The sequence below is a fragment of the Culex pipiens genome, chromosome 2, assembly GCF_016801865.2.
Source record: "Culex pipiens pallens isolate TS chromosome 2, TS_CPP_V2, whole genome shotgun sequence".
Classification (NCBI taxonomy): Eukaryota; Metazoa; Arthropoda; class Insecta; order Diptera; family Culicidae; genus Culex; species Culex pipiens.
In genome coordinates, this window is record NC_068938.1 from 19,123,921 (window position 1) to 19,149,094 (window position 25,174).

Below are 25,174 nucleotides of genomic sequence, written 5' to 3' on the forward strand. Positions count from 1 at the left end.
TGTAGGTTTCAATTTGCAGCCATACATTCCCATTAACTCAAATAGTATAAACACTCGGTGGCGGCTGCTTCTAATGGCACCCACCCTCACACCTCCTTCCAAGTTACACGTTAATCAAATAACTCGGCAAACTCCCACCTGGCAAATATCCATAAGTTTTCCTCGCGCTCGCGCCGTTTTCATTGAGTTAAACATGCCCTACAATGTTGCACCAGGCCATTCGAGCTTGTTAGCAACATATTAAAACAACAGTAACAAAAACGAAAAAGCAGAAGAAAAAAAACGTGAGCATTGTTGATGGATTCACGCAAAGTGGTTAGAAAATAGTTGAGTTTGTAGGAGGTGCCAGCGAACATGGTTGTTGATTGGTGCTAGGGTGATTCTACAAATCAGCTGTTTAAAGTTAAGAAACAAATAGATAAATCTATGCCATGAAAACATATGAAAACAGTTTGATAAACAAAAACAGTAATGTAGAAAATTAAACAAATTGACCACCCTATCGCTCCTCACACATCACTTCCTTTCTTATTTATGAGTGGTCAAATTGTTATTCACACCTTCTTTCCCAGATCTATTATCAAAAAATTTAAAAATATGAAAGCCCCTGGTGAGGATGGCATTTTTTACATTTTAATTAAAAAATTACCAGAAGTAACTTTAAGTTGCTTGGTCAAAATTTTCAACAAATGTTTTGATTTGGCATATTTTCCCAGTAGTTGGAAAAATGCCAAAGTAATTCCGATTTTGAAACCGGATAAAAATCCTGCTGAAGCCTCAAGCTATCGGCCCATTAGTTTGCTTTCATCTATTAGTAAATTATTCGAAAGAATAATTCTTAATAGAATGATGACGCACATTAATGAAAATTCAATTTTCGCTGATGAGCAGTTTGGATTTCGCCTTGGGCATTCAACTACTCATCAGTTGTTGAGAGTTTCAAATTTAATTCGAAGCAACAAATCTGATGGCTATTCTACTGGCGCTGCTCTTCTAGACATAGAAAAAGCATTTGACAGTGTTTGGCATAAAGGTTTGATTGCGAAATTGAAAAGGTTTAATTTTCCGATTTATATCGTGAAAATTATTCAAAATTATTTGACGGATCGTACTCTGCAGGTATGTTATCAGAATAGCAAATCTGATCAACTACCTGTACGTGCTGGCGTCCCTCAAGGAAGCATTTTGGGTCCAATTTTATACAATATTTTTACTTCTGACTTGCCTGATTTGCCCCCAGGATGCCAGAAATCACTTTTTGCTGATGACACAAGCATCTCCGCCAAAGGCAGAAGCCTTCGTGTCATCACAAGAAGATTACAAAAAAGCTTGGATATTTTCAATTCTTATTTGAAACAATGGAAAATTACTCCAAATGCTGCAAAAACTCAACTTATTATTTTCCCTCACAAACCAAGGGCTGATTTTCTTAAACCAAAAAGTCATCACATTATAAAGATGAATGAGGTAAATTTAAAGTGGGAGGATCAAGTGAAATATCTTGGACTTGGTTTTGACAAAAACCTTACTTACAAGGATCACATTGAAAGTATCCAGGTTAAATGTAACAAATATATTAAATGTTTGTATCCACTTATAAACAGGAATTCTAGACTTTGTCTCAAGAATAAACTGTTAATTTATAAACAAATTTTCAGACCTGCCATGCTTTATGCTGTGCCGATCTGGACAAGCTGTTGCTTAACCAGGAAGAAAAAACTTCAGAGGATTCAGAACAAAATTCTGAAAATGATTCTGAAACTTCCTCCCTGGTTCAGCACCAGTGAACTTCATCAATTAGCCGAAGTTGACACTTTGGATGTTATGTCCAATAAGATAATTGATGCATTTCGACAAAAATCATTGCAGTCTTCAGCTGCATTGATCCGCTCTTTATATAGTTTATAAGTTAGTTTTAAGGTATCCCTTTTCCCTTTTGTACATGTAGGACCTCCTACATTTGAAATCACTGAATAGCGAAAGCTACAATATTTCATGAATAAATGAAAGTTGCTAGTATTTAAAATTGAGGTGAAAAGTCATCGTTTGTGATTGGACACTCAATAATATTTTAACTGAATGAATGTACATGGAAAAGAAATTTGAATAAATATAAATTAAAAAAAAAAAAAAAAAAAAAAAAAAAAAAAACCTTCTTTCCCAGACAACACAACACAACAAGAAACCTTCAAGTGGATCCGTATTGTTTCGTGTACTTTTATAATGGAATACTGTTCGGTTGGATTCTTCATATCCGACGCAAGCGTCTAGGCAATAAATTCGCTCAATTTCCAGAAGCAATTCCCTGATCGATCAAAAAAGTTGCTAATTGAACACCAAAGTTCAACGAATCTTGAGCGACACGATCGACGCGACTCATATGTTTACACACGGAGCAGATCTTACGCAGAAACAGTCCCAAACGTGCAATATTTAACGTGTAATTCCCTCACCGGGATGGTGTCGGTGCACGAAAACAACAAAAATAATAACAAAAATGCTAACAAGACTTTGAACCCGCGAAGAAGAGAAAACAAAATTTGGAAGAAGCGCGCAAGGTAAAGTTTACTGAACGAGCAAAGGGAAACAATAATATCAACAACAAAAAGCAAAAGAAAAACAGATAGATAGATTTATCGATTTTGTTTATTATGATTCATACGCCACAAGCAAGCAGGCACACATACACACACATCGTGGTTGGTTCGGTTGTTTACCGGTGAGTTGTGGAGGCACGGAAAGTGATAAATGAAGTATTTTTTCAGGGCTGTGGAGTCGGAGTCGGAGTCGGAGCCGGAGTCGGTGGAGTCGGGTCTTTTTGGGGACCTGGAGTCGGAGTCGGAGTCGGAGTCGTCAAAACTCTAACAGCTGGAGTCGGAGTCGGAGCCGGAGTCGGCTAAATTTTAAGAGCTGGAGTCGGAGTCGGAGTCGGAGCCGAGGATTTCTGATAATCCGGAGTCGGAGTCGGAGCCGGAGTTATCTTAAATTCAACACAACATGTGGTATTCGGCGCCGTCGCTCCGTGCCATACTCTCGTACACTTAGGAGCCCAGGGCGGCGAAGTCCTTGTAGATAAAAAGGAAGACACTAGTGGTTGGTACTAGCAATGGTGGCCGACAGCTATAAAGTCAACTTCGTATCGTATGTTTTTTTATTGTTCAGTATTTCCTGAACTTAATTTACAAAACATCTTATATTTTTAATTGATTTATCAGATGCCACTGTGTTTTTGAAGCTTTTTATTGTGATTGAAAAGCTCTAATTGTGTTATTACACTATAATCACTAAATGATAACCTCTTACCCAAGTATGTAGTATCATAATTTAAAAAATAATATAACAAATATTGGTTATGTAGTCAGACATATCTAATTGATTGTTGAATGCTTCCTTTTGCCTATATTTATGTGCCCTTTCAATTCAAATTTGACCAAATTTTATCCAGTTATTTCTGAAAAAGTACACACACAGTCATCTTTTACCCCGATAGCATATGTCTTGGTACGAGGTACATAAAAAGATTAAAAATAGTAATCACTGTTTGTGCAAATCGAAAAAGAGTCACTGACAGTTTAACTTTTGTAACAAATAATCAACGATAATAACAATCTCTTACTTGGAACTCAACATGCGCATTATGTTTATCACTAAGTACAAGAAAATCAATATGTTGCATTTAAAATAATTGAAACTAACAAAAAATATCAAAAGAAGTTGCAACAAATTTTGAATTAATCATTGATTGTTGATGTTGACGTTGATTTTAGTTAAACTATTTTGATATCGTTGCAAATTATCGTTGAACAAATCTCAAGAATTCAGTACAAAAATGAACTGATAAAAAAAATTATAGAACAAAATGTAGGATTTTAATTTATTTTTCAAATATTATACAAAAAACAAAATCAAAATATTATCAACTGGTACGAATTTTTTCATACTGTATGTCCCACGCCAATATGACGCAAGGTGATAATCATTGCATAACAATGAACCTTAAAAAAATAAATATGTGTGACCTAGAAAATATTTTACTTGTGGATATTTGTTTTTTATTATATTTTAAGTTTTTCATATATTTTCTAATTGTTTATTTACATTCATCTGACAATGTTTGTCTTAATGAATAAAAGTTTGAGTACGGTTTATTTTATCACATTTTGATGGAGGCGCAAGATCATTCATAAAGCTTCGTTTTAGGTGAAGATCCACGAAGTATCGTGCACCTCCTTTTTAAAGTATATAAAATTTTTAAATTAAAATAAATTAAAAATTTCCAGGGTAAAATATTTTCCATGTCACAGATATTTGAAAAGGACATCTTAAGCGTCCTTTTCACGAAAAAATTGTTTAGATACATTGATTTGCAATAATAATCTCCTTCAGCCAGCCATGTACGTCTTAAAAAAACAAAAAAAAAATGTTTCGTTTAAAATTGTCATTTTAAAAACAAGGTGCCTGTCACTGTGCTTCTTACAAATGTCAGCCTGAAAGTGAGCAAATTGAATTTTAATGTTCAATAGATCATTAAGGCCAGGTTTCTTTTAGTTATCCTTTTAAAAATAACAATTTAATATTTAAATTTATTAGCTTTGAAAAAAATATTTTCAAATTTGAGGTTAAGCAAATAAATTTAAATTTACTTACAAAACTGTTCTTTTCAAAATGCAGCTTAAACTGAAGATATTTTTTGATTTCTGTTTTCATAACGTATAAAACTTGTAACCTAGAAACTTTTTTCCGTTTATTTACTTTACTTTTACTTAACTTATTTTTCTTGAGAAAAACATGACGCTTGGAGAGTATTCAAAAAAACCTTTTTATCAATCTTTTTAAAATAATTAACTAATAATAGTTAACTAACTTTTGAAACATTTAAAAATATGTGGAGTCGGAGTCGGAGTCGGAGCCAACCATTTGTTGAAAGCTGGAGTCGGAGTCGGAGTCGGAGTCGGCTAGAGTTGGTAGGCCGGAGTCGGAGTCGGAGTCGGAGCCAACCATTTGTTGAAAGCCGGAGCCGGAGTCGGAGTCGGAGTCGGCTAATCTGAGAAAGCCGGAGTCGGAGTCGGAGTCGGAGTCGTTTGAAATATGACCCGACTCCGCAGCCCTGTATTTTTTAATTAAAAATTTAAAAATTATGAGAAGATAACAAATAATATCGATTAAAGAAAATATTAAATTTCCTTTTTATTTTATAGTAACAAAAATCTTATTTTACCAAGGCAATACTCCTATTCTAATCTAATTTGGACCATTAAAATGTTGAAAATTTAAAAACTTAAAGTTTTGTAAAATGTTAAAAGTCAAAGAAAAAAGGGATAGAAGCCAATTCCATAAAAAATACATTGAATCAAAATATATGACAAACATTAATGTTAAGCAATACAAACGTTTGTTAAGTAAATGTCAATATTTTAATATAATTAACTTTTTTAAAAACTCTGGAAATTATCTGAGACAAATTGGAAGGTCGGCTAGTTACTTTCATAATTGTTTTAATAGAGCACAAAAATCTATTTATTTCAAACCAAAAAACATTATTTGATTGAAATTTAAAATTTTCTGAAAATATCATAATTAATGTTCAATTTTTTTTATTTATTAATTATTCTTTTTTAACCCTATACTGCCCAAAAAATTTTTTTTCTGTATTTTTCCCGTGTTCAGGAGGTCATTTTGAGCAACTTTTGTTCTACAAAAAACTTTACTTCTCTTGTTTTATGTTTTTCTTGTTTCATTTTTAGTATTTTAATTTGCATTTATCTTGTTTAGTGTATGTTTGTTTTTGGTATTATTTGGCCTATTCTACCACCTCCTATCATTACATTTTGCCTATCTAATTGTTTCATGTTTTTACAGTCACTTTTTCAATTTTTTGCTTGTTTTTCACATTTTCTGCTATAAAATGGTACCATTATCATTTAAAAAGCAAAAAATGCGTAGAGGCATAGTCTGGGACACTAGAAAAAATACTGCTTCTTTTTACTTAAAATAAAGGAAATGTTAGTAAAAACACAGCCAAAGTTAACCCATAATTTTTTTTTTTTTAAATTAGCAAATTCACATAAAACAAGTAACCCATAAATTTTCTAAAATTTTAAAAGTTCTTCTTTCCAATGCTTTTTAAAGATCAAAAATTGGTTGAAAATGAATTATTGACGATTTTTTAAATCGAATCCCGTTTAAAGGCGGGGTTGGGTTGTATAGGGTTAAAGGCACTAATTTTGAAAACATCACAGTTTTCATGATTTTAATTATTTTGATTTATTCTCAATTAAACAATAATATGTTACAATAAAGTGGCAGTGCGTGGCCGAATGGTTACGCTGTCCGCTTTGTAAGCGGATGATTCTGGGTTCGATTCCCATCTGCTCCAACCTTCCATCGGATGAGGAAGTAAAATGTCGGTCCCGGCCTTGGTTGTTAGGCCGTTAAGTCATTCCAGGTGTAGGAGTCGTCTCCATGCCATAAGTACAAACAACACACCAAACCAAGCCTACTCCGGTGGAATCGCTGGCGGCGGTTGGACTCTCAATCCAAAGGTCGTCAGTTCAAACACTGGGGTGGAAGGTTCCTTGGAGTAAAAAGATGTTTGGGTGCTCTCCCCATTCAAGCCTTCGGACTCCTAGGTTCGAGCAGAAACTTGCAATAGAGACCACAAAAGACCCGGGGGTCGTTAATGTGGATGGTTTGATTTGTTACAATAAACATTTGAAACGACCGAAACATTTGTCTTAAGACCTTTTCAACGGCTAGAGTTGTTTCTTAAAGCTGTTTAATGAAACTCAGAAAACATACATTATTCCTGCTTGTTTTAGAGCAAATTTAATTCCAAATTTGGGGGCTCTGTGTGCTTTGAAACTAATTAAAAAATCTGTACCTTGAGCAGTAGAGCGTCCAATTTCCCGGGGTTACAAATTTCCGGGAATTCCCGGGAAATTTTAAATTTATTAAAAATTGTTCTGGTTTTGGTTCTGATTAATATGTTGCAACAAAATTGTACAAAATATGTAAACCATATTGAAAATTGACAAATTTTCCGAAAACGGAAAAAAAATATCTGCCTATCCAGTTGTTTTGCAATCATTAGTTTCCAAAATACCAAAGTGATGACGAAAATTTAGTGTTTCATTGGAATTTCATAAAAATTCTAAATATTTTTAATCCAGCCCATTCATGCTAAATATGATAATCAATGCTGAAAATGCGTTTTAGATTATTTTAAGATTTTGACTTCTGTTTTCATTAAAATTTTGAAGTTTTTGAAAAAAAAATTCCCTTTGATTTTTCCAATTTTGAAGAGGGGGCGACATAAACTTTGAAAAATATTTGCAACGGCCTAAGTTTGTTAAAAAAATAAAATAACAAAAAAACTCGCAATCGAAAACGCCAAGGTAGGGGTTGTAGAGCAATAAATTTTGCTCATATTTTTTTTGAAAGCACAGTGAAAAAAATCGGAAAGTATTTTTGGGATGTAAATTAGCAATCGAAAATTACATTGCTGGATTTTGATAAACTGCACCGTTTTCGAGATAATCCTAAGTCAATTTTTAAAACAAAACATCAAAAATCTAAGGATTATGATATTCTGAAAATATTTTCATCTAAGAAATGACAAAATCAAACAAAATAATTTAAAATTCAAAAAAGACATTTAAAAAAAACATAGCGCCTCTTGAAAAAGTACCGAGATGTTATAATTTTGAGACAAACTCAAAAAATGTAACTTTTCCAAAATTTTACTGAAAAAACAATTACTTTCGATTTTTTCCAGTGTATTTTCAAAAACAAATCACTTTTTTTTTAAATCATAACATGACCAAAACAAAAACATCCTTAATGCACTATAGCTCAAAAGTTGGCACTTACGGCACTGAAACACCAAACATTAAAAAAAAACCAAGAGAGTAAAGTTTGCATAAAATTAGTTATTGTAATAAAAAAAGAGCTTTTTTTACGTAAACCTTTTTAATATGAAAAGTCTCAAAACTGCAGAATGATTTGGGAAAAGCTAGCGAATTGCACTTTTTCCTCAGAAGCTGAATCTCAGCAATCAATCAACAAGTTCTTTTGGAGCAAATTTATAGAGAATTTGTTCAACCTTTCCAAACAAAATATTTCCAGAGATAGGCCAGGGGTTTGGTTTTGGCTTCTGCTACCTGTAGAAACACTTTTTATACAGAAATTGTTATTAGGTGAATTTAACATAAAGAGTTTTCTCTTCATAGAAAATATATGGTGTTCTTTATGATTTAAAATTTTATCTACATTTGTTTGTTTCGACTTTGTTATCGAAGTTTTCGAAAAATTAAGATCTTTAAAAAAAAATGATAACACTGCACGAAGAAAAAAGAGTTCCCAAAATCGTGAACAAGCGTTCATGAAAATGGGAACTACGAACAAAGTGTTCAAATCCCATTGTACGATTTTGAAAAACGTACCATGGCATTTGAACACTTTGTTCGTGGTTCCCATTTTCATGAACGCTTGTTCACGATTTTGGGAACTCTTTTTTCTCCGTGTACCAAAGAATGTTGACCGCCTTGTGCTATAGCTCGAAAAATGGGATTTCAGAAATGCTTATTTGGTGCAAAGTTTTTTTTGTGCAAAATTTAAATAAAAAATGGGAAAACTATTTGTAGAGGATAACTATTTTTTCCTGAACACTTCCTAACAGTACCTACAGTTTTTGAATATTTTGTAGCATTTTTATATGGACACCTGCCAAGATTGTATGTCGATAAAAAAAAATAAATGCAAATAAAAAAACACGCAAAATCCAACAATTTTCTCTCTCTAGACCCTTGAAAAGGATTATTTTTTCTATTTAATATGCTTAATAAGATTATGATAAGAAAAAAAATGAAAAATAAGCCAGCGGACATTATTCAACTTGGTCTGATACAAAAATATTCTTCTAAACTTTTTACTCGATTCTCTAACAACTGACACTTACCGTGCCCGAAAACAACAGACAACACCACCACAGCGGCCACAACTCATCATCGCAGCCACACGCAGCCCATAGAACCACAGAACAGAACCTCTCTCTCGCGTGGAGGTTGCTCGTTTCGCAGTGTGTTGTTGCAGTTCTTCCTGTCCGCGCATTTCCACAGTAGTCCAAGCAACTATCTCCTTCCCTCCCTTAGAAGCTTCCACTATTGCAGTCAAAACATGAACCACCTCCACGGCCATGAGCCAAGACCAACCAAGTTGAAGTTCATTTCACCTTCAGCCCGGTACACGAAGACGACCAAGTGCCGTGCCGTGCAATGCAATGCAATATTAGTACTGTAAACAGTCAAGCGTGAACAAGAGAGTTGAGGAGCAACGAAGGGAACGAAATAAGAAATGTGTAATGACTACTGCGAACCTTCAAGCAGGAGGAGGAGGAAATTGAAGTCGGGACGAGACGAAATTTTGCTGTTTGGTATTTATTTTTTCTGTTATTGTGAATTATAGAAATTGTAAATGAGCGGAGGCAGGCAGCCAGGCTGGAAGTCGTGTTGTGGGCAAAGCATCGAGAAGGAAAGCTTTCGAGTATTGAGAGAGGTTAAGGCTTCAAAGGCTCTAAAATTCTTTGTGTAAATATTCGGCGCCGTCGCTCCGTGCCATACTTTCATACACTTAGGAGCCCAGGGCGGCGAAGTCCTTGTAGATAAAAAGGAAGACACTAGTGGTTGGTACTAGCAATGGTGGCCGACAGCTATAAAGTCAACTTCGTTTTTTAAAACTTCAAAGACGAAAACACAGATTGTATTTAAAAAAAAGCTAATTTAATTTGTTGTTCATGGAGAGACTTGTCAATGTAAATCCTACAATCGATGGTTTATCTTTTATTTCTATCTAAAATCAAAACAATTATTACGCTAACTAGAATTTTAGAATACGAAACCAACATTATCTCCGTGTAGAAGGTAAACTATTGATGATCCAATGTTTGTGAATCATTGTTTTGTTCAGGATAAACTAATTCAGTTTTCAAGAAAATTAGTGAATCATGCACGGAGAAAAACAAGTTCCCAAAATCGTGAACAAGCGTTCATGAAAATGGATCCCATGGTACGATTTTTTTTGAACTCGTTTTTCTCCGTGTGCAGAATTTGTAACTTATGAAGATTATTTACATAATATAGAAAGTTATAAGCAAACAACAAATATTTAGGACAAAATCACCAGCCTGACTCCGCAAATTCTAAGTTTCATTTAAAAAAACAGGGTTAGACAAGTTTTAATACCACTTCAACAAAAATTAAATTGTTTAAATAGTTACAAAATAACCATCGATAAAAAGCGTTTTATTAAATTATATTTTTTAATTTGACATAACATTTAGAATTTATTTTGTTTGATACTGGCTGTATCATACAGCAAAAGGTTTACAGAAATGAAATGTTTCTTATTTATTTTTTTTGAAAAAAAAACGAAGTTGACTTTATAGCTGTCGGCCACCATTGCTAGTACCAACCACTAGTGTCTTCCTTTTAATCTGCAAGGACTTCGCCGCCCTGGGCTTCTAAGTGTATGAAAGTATGGCACGGAGCGACGGCGCCGAATACCCATATTTACACAAAGAATTTTAGAGCGCCCGCCACGGGATTCGAACCGGCGACCTCTGGATTGTGACTCCAGTGCGCGGTCCGATTGATCCACACGGGCGGGATTTTTTTGAGGCAGACACAATATTTAAAAAAGCAGTATAAATATAAAAAGAATTATATTATTAAAAAAAAAAAACAAAACATTCGAAACAACAAATAAAACAAAATATTACGAGCAATTCCAGCTCAAATCAGGATTTTTTCTGGTACTTTTGTACCCGACCCTCTACATTTTCAATGAAACTTTGTAAACATGTTATCCTAGACCTATATAAGCCATTTTTGTGTATATGGAGCCAACAGTACTCGAAAATAACATTTGAGAAGGGCGTAAGGTATTTAAATATTTTTGTATTTTGTAATTTAAAAATTACTGTATCTCGAAGCCGTTGCGTCGTATCAAAAAGTGGTCAAAGACAAACTTGTAGGAAATTGGACGGGCTTTCTAAAAAAAATACACTGAAACAAAAATACACGCCACATCTACGAGATTTTTTGATTTTTAAGTCTAAAACTTAAATTTAAAGGTAATGTCACGATTTTTTTTCGCTCGAGATTTTTGAGGAAATAGCCTAAAATGTTACCAAAAGACTGACGAAAAATGCAGGATGGTATGTCTCTCCTAAAAAAATACAAAAATCATTTACTAAAACTGTTTTTTTGAAAAGTGGTCTAAACGTCAAAATTTTTGAAAACCGGTAGTGGGAATCGATTCTCCAGACAATTTTACATAAAAGTCTCCATATTGACCATTGTCCTATGTCCAAGCCTTGGGAAGATACAGAGGTTTAAAAAAAAAATGTTGAAAAAACGGGATTTTTGGTGCTTTTTGGCAATTTCTATATGACAGACTTGGTTTTTCAGTCTCGTAAATATTTTTACCGGAAAGCTCGTCCAATTTCCCATAAGTTTGCCTTTAACAGCTTTTTGATTTATATCGTTTTTATATTTACGTAATCAAATTTACTATCCTGGTTTCTACCACACTGAAAAAAATATTCTATTTTCAGTTATAAGCAATGTAATTAAGCTTATATCTGTAAGCCCTTACATCCAATTGAAATGCTGTCAAAGGCAAACTTATGGGAAATTGAACGAGCTTTCCGGTAAAAATATTTACGAGACTGAAAAACCAAGTCTGTCACATAGAAATTGCCAAAAAGCACCAAAAATCCCGTTTTTTCAACATTTTTATTTTTAAAACCTCTGTATCTTCCCAAGGCTTGGACATAGGACAATGGTCAATATGGAGACTTTTATGTAAAATTGTCTGGAGAATCGATTCCCACTACCGGTTTTCAAAAATTTTGACGTTTAGACCACTTTTCAAAAAAACAGTTTAAGTAAATGATTTTTGTATTTTTTTAGGAGAGACATACCATCCTGCATTTTTCGTCAGTCTTTTGGTAACATTTTAGGCTATTTCCTCAAAAATTTTGAGCGAAAAAAATCGTGACATTACCTTTAAATTTAAGTTTTAGACTTAAAAATCAAAAAAATCTCATTGATGTGGCGTGTATTTTTGTTTCAGTGTATTTTTTTTCAGAAAGCCCGTCCAATTTCCTAAAAGTTTGTCTTTGACCACTTTTTGATACGACGCAACGGCTTCGAGATACAGTAATTTTTAAATTACAAAATACAAAAATATCAAAATAACTTACGCCCTTCTTAAATGTCATTTTCGGGTGCAATTGGCTTCATATACACAAAAATGGCTTATATAGGCCTAGGATAACATGTCTACAAAGTTTCATTGAAATTGGAGAGGGTCGGGTACAAAAGTACCAGAAAAAATCCTGATTTGAGCTGGAATTGCTCTTACATAAAATAACCACTGGTAGCAAATTTTATTTTCGAATTTCCGAGTTTTTTTTCCAGGATTTTTCTGAATCTCAAATAATAAGTTTTTCTTACCCAAATAATCATTTCTTATCAAAAGTAAAAGCTCAAAATAAATTCATAAAATATCATATTTTTGAATTTTATTGAAAATAGGAACTTAACAATATATTACTTAAAAAGAAAACTTCACAAATAGCTGCATTCATTATTTGGAGTGAGACAAACATTAAGTCATTAAAACATAATTAAAAAAAAAGAAAAGGGAGTGGCAAAAAGATAAAAATAGATTATTTGCTTTTCTCAATTTAATTATTTCATCATCACGAAAAAAGGTTTACTTTCAAAAAAATCATAATGTCACAATAAATATTAAAACTTTCAAAAAATTTCATAATGTTATAAATATGATATTTAATTTTTAAACATTGTTGATAAATCAAGTTGCAAGTATTTTTTTTTTTTTCAATGAAAAATCTAGTTTAATAAGACTTAATGTTTTATCTCTCAATCTAGCGAAACGTCTGAAGAGACAAATTCTTTAACATATTTATAATAACCTAAACAAAATCATATTTCAAAACTAAGCAAAGTTTTTAATTTTTTGCATTCTTTTTTTTTTTTTTTTTTTTTTTTTGGGAGGGTGGGCCAGCCGCACATTGTTGATGTTGAAACCTCTAAACTGGGCCCTCGTCCTGTCACGTCCGTCAGTAGTCTTGTCGTACATTACAACTAGAATCAGATCTGCCAATGAATTAGTACACTTCGACCAAATAAACACTGACGCTGTATGGATCTGACTCTAGAATAAATGCACAGTTGTGTGTTATTCATAAGTCCAACTTATTCAATTATTCATTTAAGTCCAAATATTCATTTGCTAACTACTTTGGATTGAAAATCTAACCTTTAATCTAAAATCCTCTCAACTTAATGTTCAAAACTAAACGTTCCTTTAACTGTTGCAGTACTACTTCTATCAAAAACAATAAAAATTTATGAACTGATATACAAATAGGATAGAAATCGCGATTTTAAAAAGAAATGATCATTTACGTCAAAAGATCCGTAGTTCCTCGATTCGCAACAATGGTCAATACAACCATAATCCGAAAACCGTTAGTTCAACAGATCAACGAATTTTGTCCGATATCATTACATTATTGATTGATCGAGACTCTATGGACAATTTGACATAAAAGAATGCCTAGTATTCTACATCAATCAAAGTTTATTGACAGCATTACTCTTACTTAACAATTGCAACTAACTTTAACATCAAATAGATTTGGAAAGCATACAGATTTATTTTAAATGCTAATGCTAAGCAACAAATCAATTGTACTATCCTGAAGTCCCACCTAAATCCCACATTGTGATAGTGAAAAAGTCACAGAAGCAGCGGTGTCTCGTGCAATTGTGATATTTTCACTATCGGAGAACTACCTAGTTCACGAAGACAGCTTATCGGTCAACGCTTAAGCCCTGGGGCTGCGCCAAAGCGAGTTCTCGTAGCATGAAGTGGTGTCCATAGTGCTTATAAAAAAAAATAATGTATACCCAAATTTTAACTAATGCACTAGGATCAAATCATGCCCCTTGACTTTACAAGGCCCAGGGAAGTTTTTAATTTTTTGCATTCAAAACGAAAAACGTTTAGATTTTATTTTATAAATGATAATCAAGCTTTATTAATTTACTCATGCTCATTAAAAAAGTGAACAGAAACGACTTTATGAATTTAGTTTTTCCAGATTTTTTGCGTATTTTGGCGAAATCCCGACTTTCTTAATTTCCAGACTTGAGTGACCAACCTAGAAAAAACACACTATTTACACTACGTTAAGAAAAATTCGTAGACCTTCCGAAACGAAAAGTGTAGTGACTTTTTGATAAGTCATAAATTTTTTAAGTTTCCAACTCTAAATAGTCATCGTTAACCGTTTTATAAAGGAATTTGATTTGAATTGTTTTCGTATAACGTCATGATTTGAATTCCCGGACGGTTCGAAACCCGGACACCTCATCTTGTTTTATCAATTATTTGGATATAAGTTCGCATTAAGAATGTCAAAACTGTGTTATTTGATGAATTCTAACATCAACTTTCTTTTAAAGTTTGTTTGAACGCTGTAGTTAATGTCAAAACAATTAAATAAAATAAAATCATAAGATTACCAAAAATTTGAAACATTTCACGTGAAATATTTCATAGGCGTCCGAAGCACCGGGACGGCAAAGCAGAAATTTATGGTTTTGATTTCCTTAAATTCTAGCAAATTTGCATAAAATTATCGTTTGTTTCGATGTTAACAGCTTATTTGAGACCTATAGAATGCCATTCACTAACATTTCAGTCCAAATTTGTGCGATTCATTAGCAAAAACGAGTGTCCGGAATTCGAAGCAAAAGTGTCCGGATTTCGAATCAGCTTTTATCAGTGTCCGGGATTCGAAGCACAACAAGTCATTTTAATTTTCAAATTGTGATGAAAAATTGTTAGAAAAGACATATTTTGCATGCATTCTCTTAAAACTGACTGTTTATACTACATCCTGATAAGATTTCTTCATTTCCAACTTATTACATGATTTTTTGTCAGCTAAAACAAAAATGATATGCTACTAAGTGTCCGGATTTCGAATCATGACGTTACTTCGTATAACTATTGAAACTGTACATGAAAAAAATATTAAAAAAGGACCATCCATAATCCACGTTTTCATCTTTTTTTTTTTTTGGTTTAGAAAGAAACAAGGTATAAACCTCTAAAAAAAGAACTCTAAAATAAAGGAAACATGTTATTTCATTCAAAAAGCTAATGAATAAGAAAAAAAAGAAAGGAATTTGTCAAGGCAAGAAAAAAATTTGAAAAAACAGTTTGAAAATTCTACGAAAAACTCATGTTTGAAAAAAAAGTTACCTAAAATAAAATAACCCGAAAAAAGATAATCACAGATCTCGTAGAACAAAATTTACTCTTAAAATTGGCATTACATGGTTAGAAAATCAGTTTTCAAAATTCAAAAGCATCTGAGTGTGCTAGAAGCTTACGGATAAGTCACTCCGAAGCACAGTCCAGAGCCATCCAACGTGCCAAAGCCAGTGGGGATCTCGGCATGGAAGGCCTCTCACTGATGAATAGGCGTGTTTACCATTAAGGTGCTTATCGGTCAAGCGAATAGCGATTCTATAGATTATCGCTGATTAAGGCATTGCCACTGGTCTGCACTACTCGAGCTGGGGGGGATTTTCGATGAATTCGTATGGATGAGAGGGGGGAATTGTGGAAGGGGTAAATGGGGATGTTGGTGAAAGCAATCAACAGGAGTGAAACTGTTTCGATTGTAGTTGCAAAGGCAGTGAGAGTGATTTCCAAAAGGTTATTGGATGTTGTTTGGAATTTCTGTGGTAATACATTCAAAACACACCTAATATTATTAGTTTTCACTTCGAAAGAATTACATGATCTCTAATATTGAAATTGAATTTGGATCATTATTGGCCCAGACTAATTAACGTTCAATTAGGTGTGAGAAAGTGAGTTCACTTATCGGGCTGTCAAATCGACTCCGATTGCCATCACCACCAGGACCAACACCACTCTCGAAAGAAGTCTCCGAAATTAGTTTCCAATGTCCCTAATGAGGATTACTTGAAAATGCTTTCTCATCTGGACCAGATATCCTCCGAAAAAATAAAAAAAATAAAAGTATATGTAGAAATCTGAGGCAGCAGAGGGGAGCGAGGGCAATTCCCACGGCAGCACATCAATTCCAATCGTACCCTCGTTCATTTGGCAATCACAACCCATCAGCCTTCGGGTCTTCGGTTTGGTTCGGGGCGATCGTCATCCAGGGAAGCAAGGAGAGAGCCTCTGACTTTTATCGATTCCGAGGAAAAAGTCTGCGCTTCAAAAAAGCAAAAAAACGACGACCAGGGTCAATGACCTTCATTAGCTGGCCGGCCGAGAAGGGACACTTGTTGAGCGGGACCTGAGACTACAATTGCTTTGGGGACTTTGGCCAATCAGCCGCAAAAAGCAAAAAAAAAAAACTATAACTCAGCAAGGGATTAAGACAAGACTCTCCTTCGTGAAGAAAGAAGGAAGCCGCATCATTGTTAATGGAAAAGTGCCACTTCAGCAGCTGATTTTGCGAGACCGGGATCGAAAATAGACCGTAATGGAAGACGAGAGAGAGAGAGGTCCCCTCAATCAATCAGCGTGGCCGCAGATCAAAAAGAGAGTTCTTCCTCGTCGCTGTCTAAGAAAAGTACCCTCTTCATTTGGTGATTTGGTTACATTTTAGACTTTTACAGGTTTGGATAACACTCTGAGGAATTAAAAGAGACGAGATGGGTTTGTAGATTTGTGTAGGTGGAATCGCAACCTTGTTTTCAATGCTGATCCTTGTACTGGGTGTTAATTTTTCATTATTTCCCCAGCTCAGTGATTTTTCACGCTCAAAAATAGAAAAATCACAGAAACAACTTTTTATGCTTTATTATATATAACTCTTCAATAAACTAAAAAAAAAAACTACGCTAAATAACTGTTCCTAATTTATAAAAAAGTTTGCATCTTTTTTATCCTTTTACATTAAATTGAATTTCATATCAAAGCAAGATTCATCAATCCTGTCCAGCCAAAATGAATGAAATAAATTTAATTTTCTGCGACATTTTACTCAGTAAAAATATTTTTCAAAAAAAATATTAGAAACTAAATTGGAAATCATAAACAAAACAAATTAATCTGTAACGAAATCTTCAAAATTTGATTCAAAATCATAACAGAAAACTAAAAAGGTGGGTTTTTGTTTAACTTCCACGGAAGCGATCCACCCAAATAATCAAGTATCGTAGAATTAAACAAGACTCAGAAAAAATCTGAAATTTCTTAAAAATAAATCAAATCAATTTGAAAAATCTGTGCAATCTTTACATGTTTTGGTTGAAAAAGCCACATTTGTAAAAAAAATAATTTACTTTTTGGTATGAGCATAACCGAAATCAAATGATTGCTGTTATCTTCCTTGTGATAACCTAATGATTCCGAGAATATGTTTTTTTAATTTGAGTGATTTTTGTTAACATGATCAAAGTATTCGCATTCACTTCTCATTAAATATTGTCATAATTTTATGGTTATTTATGTTTTGCTAACAATTCTTCAACTGGTTCATATCACGCTTTTCAATTGAAAACTAATAATATGTATTAAAAGTGTCTTTATGGATGAACTATTTATTGTGTTGTTGTTTCAGAGAATTGATTTGAGAAAATTTATAAATTTCACGAGATTTCACGGAAATCTTCAAATTTTACGAATTGCACGCTGTCCGCGAAATCGTGAAAATTCACTAAACCACGAACAAAGTGTGTGAGTGAACAATTCTCTACAAAATCGGCCGATTTCGACCATTTCTATTTTTTGTATTTTTTTTATTTAGCTCAAACTTTTACCGAATAAGCTATTTTGTGTCATTTGTTCACCCATACAAGTCTCCATACAATTTTGGCTGCTCTCCATACAAAAATGGTACGTAAATATTCATCAAGCTGTAACTTTTGAGTGAATTTTCTGATCAATTTGGTGTCTTCGGCAAAGTTGTAGGTATTGTTGAGGACTATTGAGAAAAAAATTGTTACACGGAAAAATAAATTTGCCGATTTTTTAATTAAACTTTTTTTTCACAAAATCCCCAAAAATATGGATTTTTTTTATTTTCGAGATTTTTTGAATTGTTTTAGGGGACCAAAACCTGCAACTTATGAGCTAAGAGAAGTTTGGTCAAAAAATCTGCCACCGGATTATGATTTTTTGAAAAAATAGTGATTTTTAGAAAAAAAAAATCAAAATTTCACACAAAAAAAGTTTGACCTCAATTTTTATGTAAAATTAAATGTGAAATAGAAAAGTACTTTGCAGATTTTTTGATAAAGGGCTTCGTTTTCAAGATACAGCCACCGAAAGTTTGATTTTTGCAAAATACTTGCAGTTTTCCGATTTTGAAAAAAGTGACCATTAGTGACCATTTCTAAAAATATATTTTTCTAAATCCAGAAAATTTGTTATAAAATCGTCTAAGAGACATTGAAGATTGGACCTCTGGTTGCTGAGATACAGCGGCTTGAAGAAAAAGAAACAGGAAAATTGAAGTTTTTAAGTCTCACCCAAACAACCCACCGATTTTCAATGTAAAAAAAGGAAACATTCGTGAAATTTTCAGATCGTTTCCAAAACAATATTTTTAAAATTTTTGATGCAAGACAAATACTTCAAAAGGGTCAAACATTCAACATTACGCCGTTTTGAAATGTTAGTCTTTATTTAAAAAAAAAGAAAATATTTTTTTCGAAAAGATCCGAAAATTTCACGAATGTTGCCATTCCCAATGTAATTTATGATAACATAGGACATTTTTTTAATAGTATTATCTTTGTCCATTTCTGAAAAAAAGAAATTTCGAGTAGCTAAATAAATAAAAATCGGACAAATAATTGCCGAGCCTTGCAAAGAATAAACATTTATAAATTTTGGTTTTTCTAAGTGTCATCCAATTAGACTTTATCATTCAAGCTGAATTGACACAAAAGAAGTATCCAAGTGTATTTATAGAGTTTTATTTTTTATAGGTCCAACAAAAAAAAAGAGCTACAAAAATGCATTACATAATCTGAGGCTCTTTTCTAAAAAATGTAGCTAGTAACGGCTTATAAATATTGATCTCAGTTTTAACATTGCTCAAATATCAGAATTGCAAATAAATTCTAATTAAAAAATAATGCAAACTAATAATTGGCAAACGATATCTCACGACGGGGCTGCCAGGTTCACTAAGTTTTGAATCGTTTTTGTTAATATGTATTTAAGATTCATTCAAAAAACGAGGACCTTTTTTTTCAAGTGTGGGCCTTTTATAAATTCATAAAATGCAGCCTTGAAATTTTTTTTAAAGCTTCTCTACTCTTGAACAGGGTTGCCAGACCTTCAAAGATCCAGATTAAATTTATTGATACGCTAAATACTTATCCAAACATGTGCAGAGAGAGATGGTTCCGGCTGCCATTTTCAATATAATATCCACGATTTAGAGTCCTTTGAGGTTGTGCAATTTTTACAAAAGTGCTCATAACTTAAGGCAGGGTTGCCAGAGACTAAATATTTACTGCTCATTGCAAAAGTAGTTTTACATAATTTAAAAACATTTTACGGGTTTTCGTGTCAATTTTTGACTTGTATCTTCCGGACTCAAGCTTACGTAGTTTTTGGCAATATTTTTTTTACAATACTTGTTCTACACTTTTTTAACATTCAGTTTCATATCCATTTTGCCTTGTTTTTCTCAACTCGACTCTGATCAATCAATCAAAATATGGCTGTCTACATGAATTCCCTACGTCAAAAAAAGGCATTTTGCGATCATTAGTTTTTCAATACCATTTTTTTATTTTACTCTCTAAATGTTTTATTCGCAAAATACATTCTTTTTATGTTTTATGATAATTATTTTATTTTTATGTTTTAAGGTAATTATTATTACAGCTTAGACTCGATTATCTGAAGGCCTCTGAAAAATTTCACTTCGGATAATCGAATCACGAAAAGCTTAAGTATGACCCCTAAACTACGCTTAACCCTCTACTGCCCAAATTTTTTATTCGAAATTTTTTATTTTTCCCGTGTTCAGGAGGTCATTTTGAGCAACTTTTGTTCTACGAAAAACTTTACTTCTCTTGTTTTATATTTTTCTTATTTCATTTTTAGTATTTTAATTTGCATTTATCTTGTTTAGTTTATGTTTGTTTTTGGTAGTATTTGGCCTACTCTACCACCTCCTATCCTTACATTTTGCCTATCTAATTTTTTCATGTTTTTACAGTCACTTTTTCAATTTTTTGCTTGTTTTTCACATTTTCTGCTATAAAATGGTACCATTATCATTTAAAAAGCAAAAAATGCGTAGAGGCATAGTCTGGGACACTAGAAAAATTACTGCTTCTTTTTACTTAAAATATAGGAAATGTTAGTAAAAAACACAGCCAAAGTTGACCCCTAAAAAAAATACATTTTTAAAAACATTGGCAAAGTCACATAAAACAAGTCAAACTTCCAACCCTCAAATTTTCCAAAATTTTAAAAGTTCTTCTTTCCAATGCTTTTTGAAGATCAAAAATTGGTTGAAAAATGGATTTTTGGCGATTTTTTAAATCGAAGCCCGTCTAGAGGCGGGGTTGGGTTGTAGAGGGTTAAGTGATTTAAAATTTTTAAATCCAAGATGGCGGCCAATATGGCGGTGACGAAATATTGAAAAATGCATTTTATTAATAAAGAGGCAATCAACTATTTAAATTTGACTGAAATTGGGTCACAGAACTCGAATTTGATGTTTAAAACAAGAAAATAAAATAAAACGAAAAAAAAAATAAAAAATTTCGTCATTCAATTATCTGAAGTCCCATACAAACCTTCGGATAATCGAAACTTCGGAAAATCGAGTCTGGACTGTATTTATTTTAGAAAAACAAAAGGGATCATTTTTACAGTTCTGCAGTAAATAATATTATCTGGAGCAACACAATAAAAGGGCGGATAAGCATTTTGACAGTTTAAACTTTTTTGCTAATTCTCAAGCTTCAGGACACTTTTCACAAAACTTGAAGTGTAAAACAATAGCCGGCCTCTCAACACTTTGAAGTTTGCTAAATAGTTAATCGTTGTCTTGGAATTTTCAAAAGAGTTGCAGCTGTCAAAATGCTTTTACGCCCTTTTCAAATGTCGCTCTAGATATTACGAAAAAAAATGTAGAGAAAGAATAAAATAATATTTTAAAAATAACCACATTTATAACCGACAAAAACTGGACAAATTTCTGGATAAAGTGTATTTTCATACATTATTAGGGTTTTTTTTAAGCATTTTGCCAGAACTTTTCACATTTTCTGACATCGAAGGGCACGTTTGTGGTTTAAATTATTTGAAGGCATTGAGGTCGACCCAAACTTTAAAAAATCGTTTAAAGAAATAGCCAAAAAATACTAATTTTGGTATTTTATAAAATATTTAAAAAAACAAAAGATTTTAATAAAATCACGAAAATATGTCGTAACATAAAATGTTTACATTAGAAATGAGCAAGACGAACTATTGGTTACATTTCGTACTTGGCCTGTTAACATTTTACATCGTTTTCTAGAAAATTGCTTTATGAAATTTGGCTGAGACTTTAATTTGTAGGCGTGCTGTAAATATGAATAATTATGTTTTATTAGCAACAATGCAGAATCTGTGATGAACAAAGTATTAATCCCCACATTAAATTTTCAATCCATCCTCTTTCTCTTCAAGGACACATCGCTCCCGTAGGGACCACAACAACAAAGGAAAGAAAGACTTCTCGAAACTCACCGTTCACTGCGTTCCGTTCTCCAAATTCCGCCAGCACCAACACCGCCGCCGCCAACAGCATCGCCACCATCATTCCTGCTCCACCAATTTGCCATTTTCCTTGCCGATTATTTCGCCAACTTCCGGCCATTCTTGTGCCACTACTACAACTACTACTGCTGTGGCCACTTTTCCCGGTCGACATTTCCGTGAGGTATTCCTGGTTTTTCACTGTCTTCCTCTTCGAGGATGAGGAGAATCGACGTGAGGAGTTGGATTGGAGTGTGGAAAACACTTGCGCAATATTTCTTCCCCTTCCCCCTTTTGGGGAGGACCACTTTTTTTCTCTCACTTTTCGTGAGGAGAAAGTTGCCACTGTTTTCAGAGGACACTCTAAACCGCCGCTGCCGGTGACATGATTTCTCTTCCGCTTCCCGGTCTAATCCGGAACCGCTTCCAGATCAAAACAAACGCAACCTTTTGTGGTTGACCTCTTTTTACTGAATTTGCAACCAAAATTTTCGGGAGCTTCTTCCCGGTTTTCCGCCCGGTTGTGGGGGCCACTTTTGACTTTGACAGCTTTCGCTCTCTCACACCCTGCTCTGTTTTGATCCGAAAATTCCGGAGTCACCTCTTCCGGAATCGCTTCCCGGCTTCACAACTGCAGCACAAACCGGATTCTTGACCTTTCCAAAACTTCAGGTCACTTTTCCTTGCTGGAATTTGCCAAAATTAAAAACTTCAAAACTGCTTTTTTGTTTGCGTCGAAAAAATTCTCACTCAAATTTCTTCCGGAAAGCAGCAAACCAGGAAAAATCTTCTCCAACAAACCCCACAAATTCCGGAACCACCTTACCAGAACACGACCCACCGAAACCGACGGTGAACTCCGCGGACCAACAATCCGGAGATCCGAGATTTTTTCTGCTAAATTTGCGCAACCCGCGGCGAACGATTTTCCTCACTTGCGCTGCTGGCGATGGCCATTTTATTTGTGCCCCCCAAAACGTCAGTTCTCGGCTCCAGGTTTGCGAGAGTTTTTTTTTTTCTTTTCTTTTTTGCATGAAGGGGCCTCCGTCAGAAAATTTTGCGAAGTTGAATGGAGTGTGTGTTGCAAAAGTCAGCTGTCAACAAACGGCTGTGCGGCAGGGGTGGAATTGAAAAGGCCTTTTTGAAGGCGGAACAACTTTTGAGGGTCGTGCAGAAATGTCGTAATGTTGGATGAAATAGTTTTTTTTTATTATTTTTTATAGATTTCTCAAACTTGACACATTTTTTATTATACACTCAACCCCGGGGTTGGTCAATTTTTCATTCAACACTTCCGTAGTAACATTCTAAAATTCTAAAATTCTAAAATTCTAAAATTCTAAAATTCTAAAATTCTAAAATTCTAAAATTCTAAAATTCTAAAATTCTAAAATTCTAAAATTCTAAAATTCTAAAATTCTTAAATTCTTAAATTCTTAAATTCTTAAATTCTTAAATTCTTAAATTCTTAAATTCTTAAATTCTTAAATTCTTAAATTCTTAAATTCTTAAATTCTTAAATTCTTAAATTCTTAAATTCTTAAATTCTTAAATTCTTAAATTCTTAAATTCTTAAATTCTTAAATTCTCAAATTCTTAAATTCTTAAATTCTTAAATTCTTAAATTCTTAAATTCTTAAATTCTTAAATTCTTAAATTCTTAAATTCTTAAATTCTTAAATTCTTAAATTCTTAAATTCTTAAATTCTTAAATTCTTAAATTCTAAAATTCTAAAATTCTAAAATTCTAAAATTCTAAAATTCTAAAATTCTAAAATTCTAAAATTCTTAAATTTAAATATTTAATAAAATAAAAATTTAGTTAATTTCTTAAATTTGAAATTGCAAAAAAAAAATCAAATTGGAAAAAACATGAAAAATTAGGAAAAATCTAAAAAAAAATAGAATACATAGAAATCAAAAAGTTTTAAAAATTTCTTAAAATCGAAAATTCTTAAATGCTTAAAGGCAATATTCTAAAAAAATTGCAAAACAAAAATTAAAAAAAAAAATGCAACGAAAAGATTAAATTTAAAAATCGAACAATTTAGAAAACGACCAAAACTTAAGAAATTATTAATTTTTAAATTAAAAGATCTAGGGATTTTTAAAATGTTAATAAGGCTTTTACACCACATTAAAAAATATAATTCAACTCTAAAATGTCTAACTTTCCATCACAGTGTGCTGATGCAAACAACAATCGAGCTCGATCTGTCACTGTCCCTGCGAAACATGTTAGCTGTCATGCATGCTGTCATCGGGTGCAAGGCCTTTCAAAATCAGCTATAAATCGCATGGCAAAATAACTTTGGCTAGAAAGAGAAGGCAGATCCTGATGCAAAAGCAGGTGATCAGAAATGTTTTCTCATTGTGTTTTTTACCGTTCTACATAAAAATTGAGAAAGGGCTTTTGGACCCTTTTATCAAATTAATATATGATTTCTTAAATTTAATTTATTCTATTTTTATTTTATTTACATTTTTTATAATTTTTTTATTTTTTTTATTCATTATTTAAAATTTTTGTATTAGTATTTTAATTTTACAATTTCTGAATATTATAGCATTATGATTTTTTTTGTTTTTTTTCCAATTTAATAGTTTTTGAATTTTTATAATCGATATACAGTCGAATCTCTGGTTGTCAATATCCAAGGGACCGTCGAGAAAGAGAATCATCAGTTTACAGAACGATGCAAAATGAAGACTCGATTGAAAATATTTTTTTCTTGATACCCAGCTATGGGAGAGAATCATGGCAACGTCCATCAAACAAGAACAAACTAATGTCAAACACCCTTGAAAGCTTCGTTTCGCCAAAAAAAATGTCTAAGCAAGCCATGAGAAACTGAAGTTATTGACAACCGGAAGAGATTTTTAAAGCAAACAGAATCCAAGGGACCGTCGAGGAAGAGATCCTTCAAGCAAGGGAAAATGTCGAGGAATGATGGTAATTGAAGCATGCAGATTGAAGGGACTGAAAAATTCATCGATAGATTAAGAATTATTGATATCGAGAAGATCGACAGCCAGAGAGTCGACTGTATTTGAATTTTAAAATCTTTTGATTTTAAAACTTTGAAATTCTTAAATTTCTGATTTTTTTATTTTCATATTTTGAATTTTGCAAATTAAGAAAATTGGTATTTTTAAAATTTATTACTTTCTTTATTTTTTGAAATTTTGAATTCTAAATTATAATTTTTTTATTCTTAATTTTCAATATTTTAAATTTCTAAATTAAACATTTTTTTATATTTCGAAGTGTTTATTGCCACAAAATAAAACGATTAATGTTATGGCTTTCCCT

General features: G+C 32.8%; 1 protein-coding gene across 4 annotated transcripts in view; it reads right to left on the bottom strand.

Moving 5' to 3' along the window:
- The window catches only part of LOC120432429 (TGF-beta receptor type-1), a 132,882-nt gene extending 110,002 nt beyond the window's left edge, over positions 1–22,880 (bottom strand). For 2 of the 4 annotated variants that reach the window (XM_039597645.2, XM_039597646.2), the window contains exon 1: positions 21,853–22,879. In XM_039597645.2, the coding sequence (XP_039453579.1) occupies positions 21,853–22,036 (184 nt within the window). In that variant the 5' untranslated portion in view covers positions 22,037–22,879. Of the gene's footprint in view, positions 1–21,852 lie in introns of all 4 variants that reach the window. The other 2 variants (XM_039597644.2, XM_039597647.2) reach the window with 2 other exon arrangements.
- Between the last annotated feature and the right edge of the window lie 2,294 nt (positions 22,881–25,174).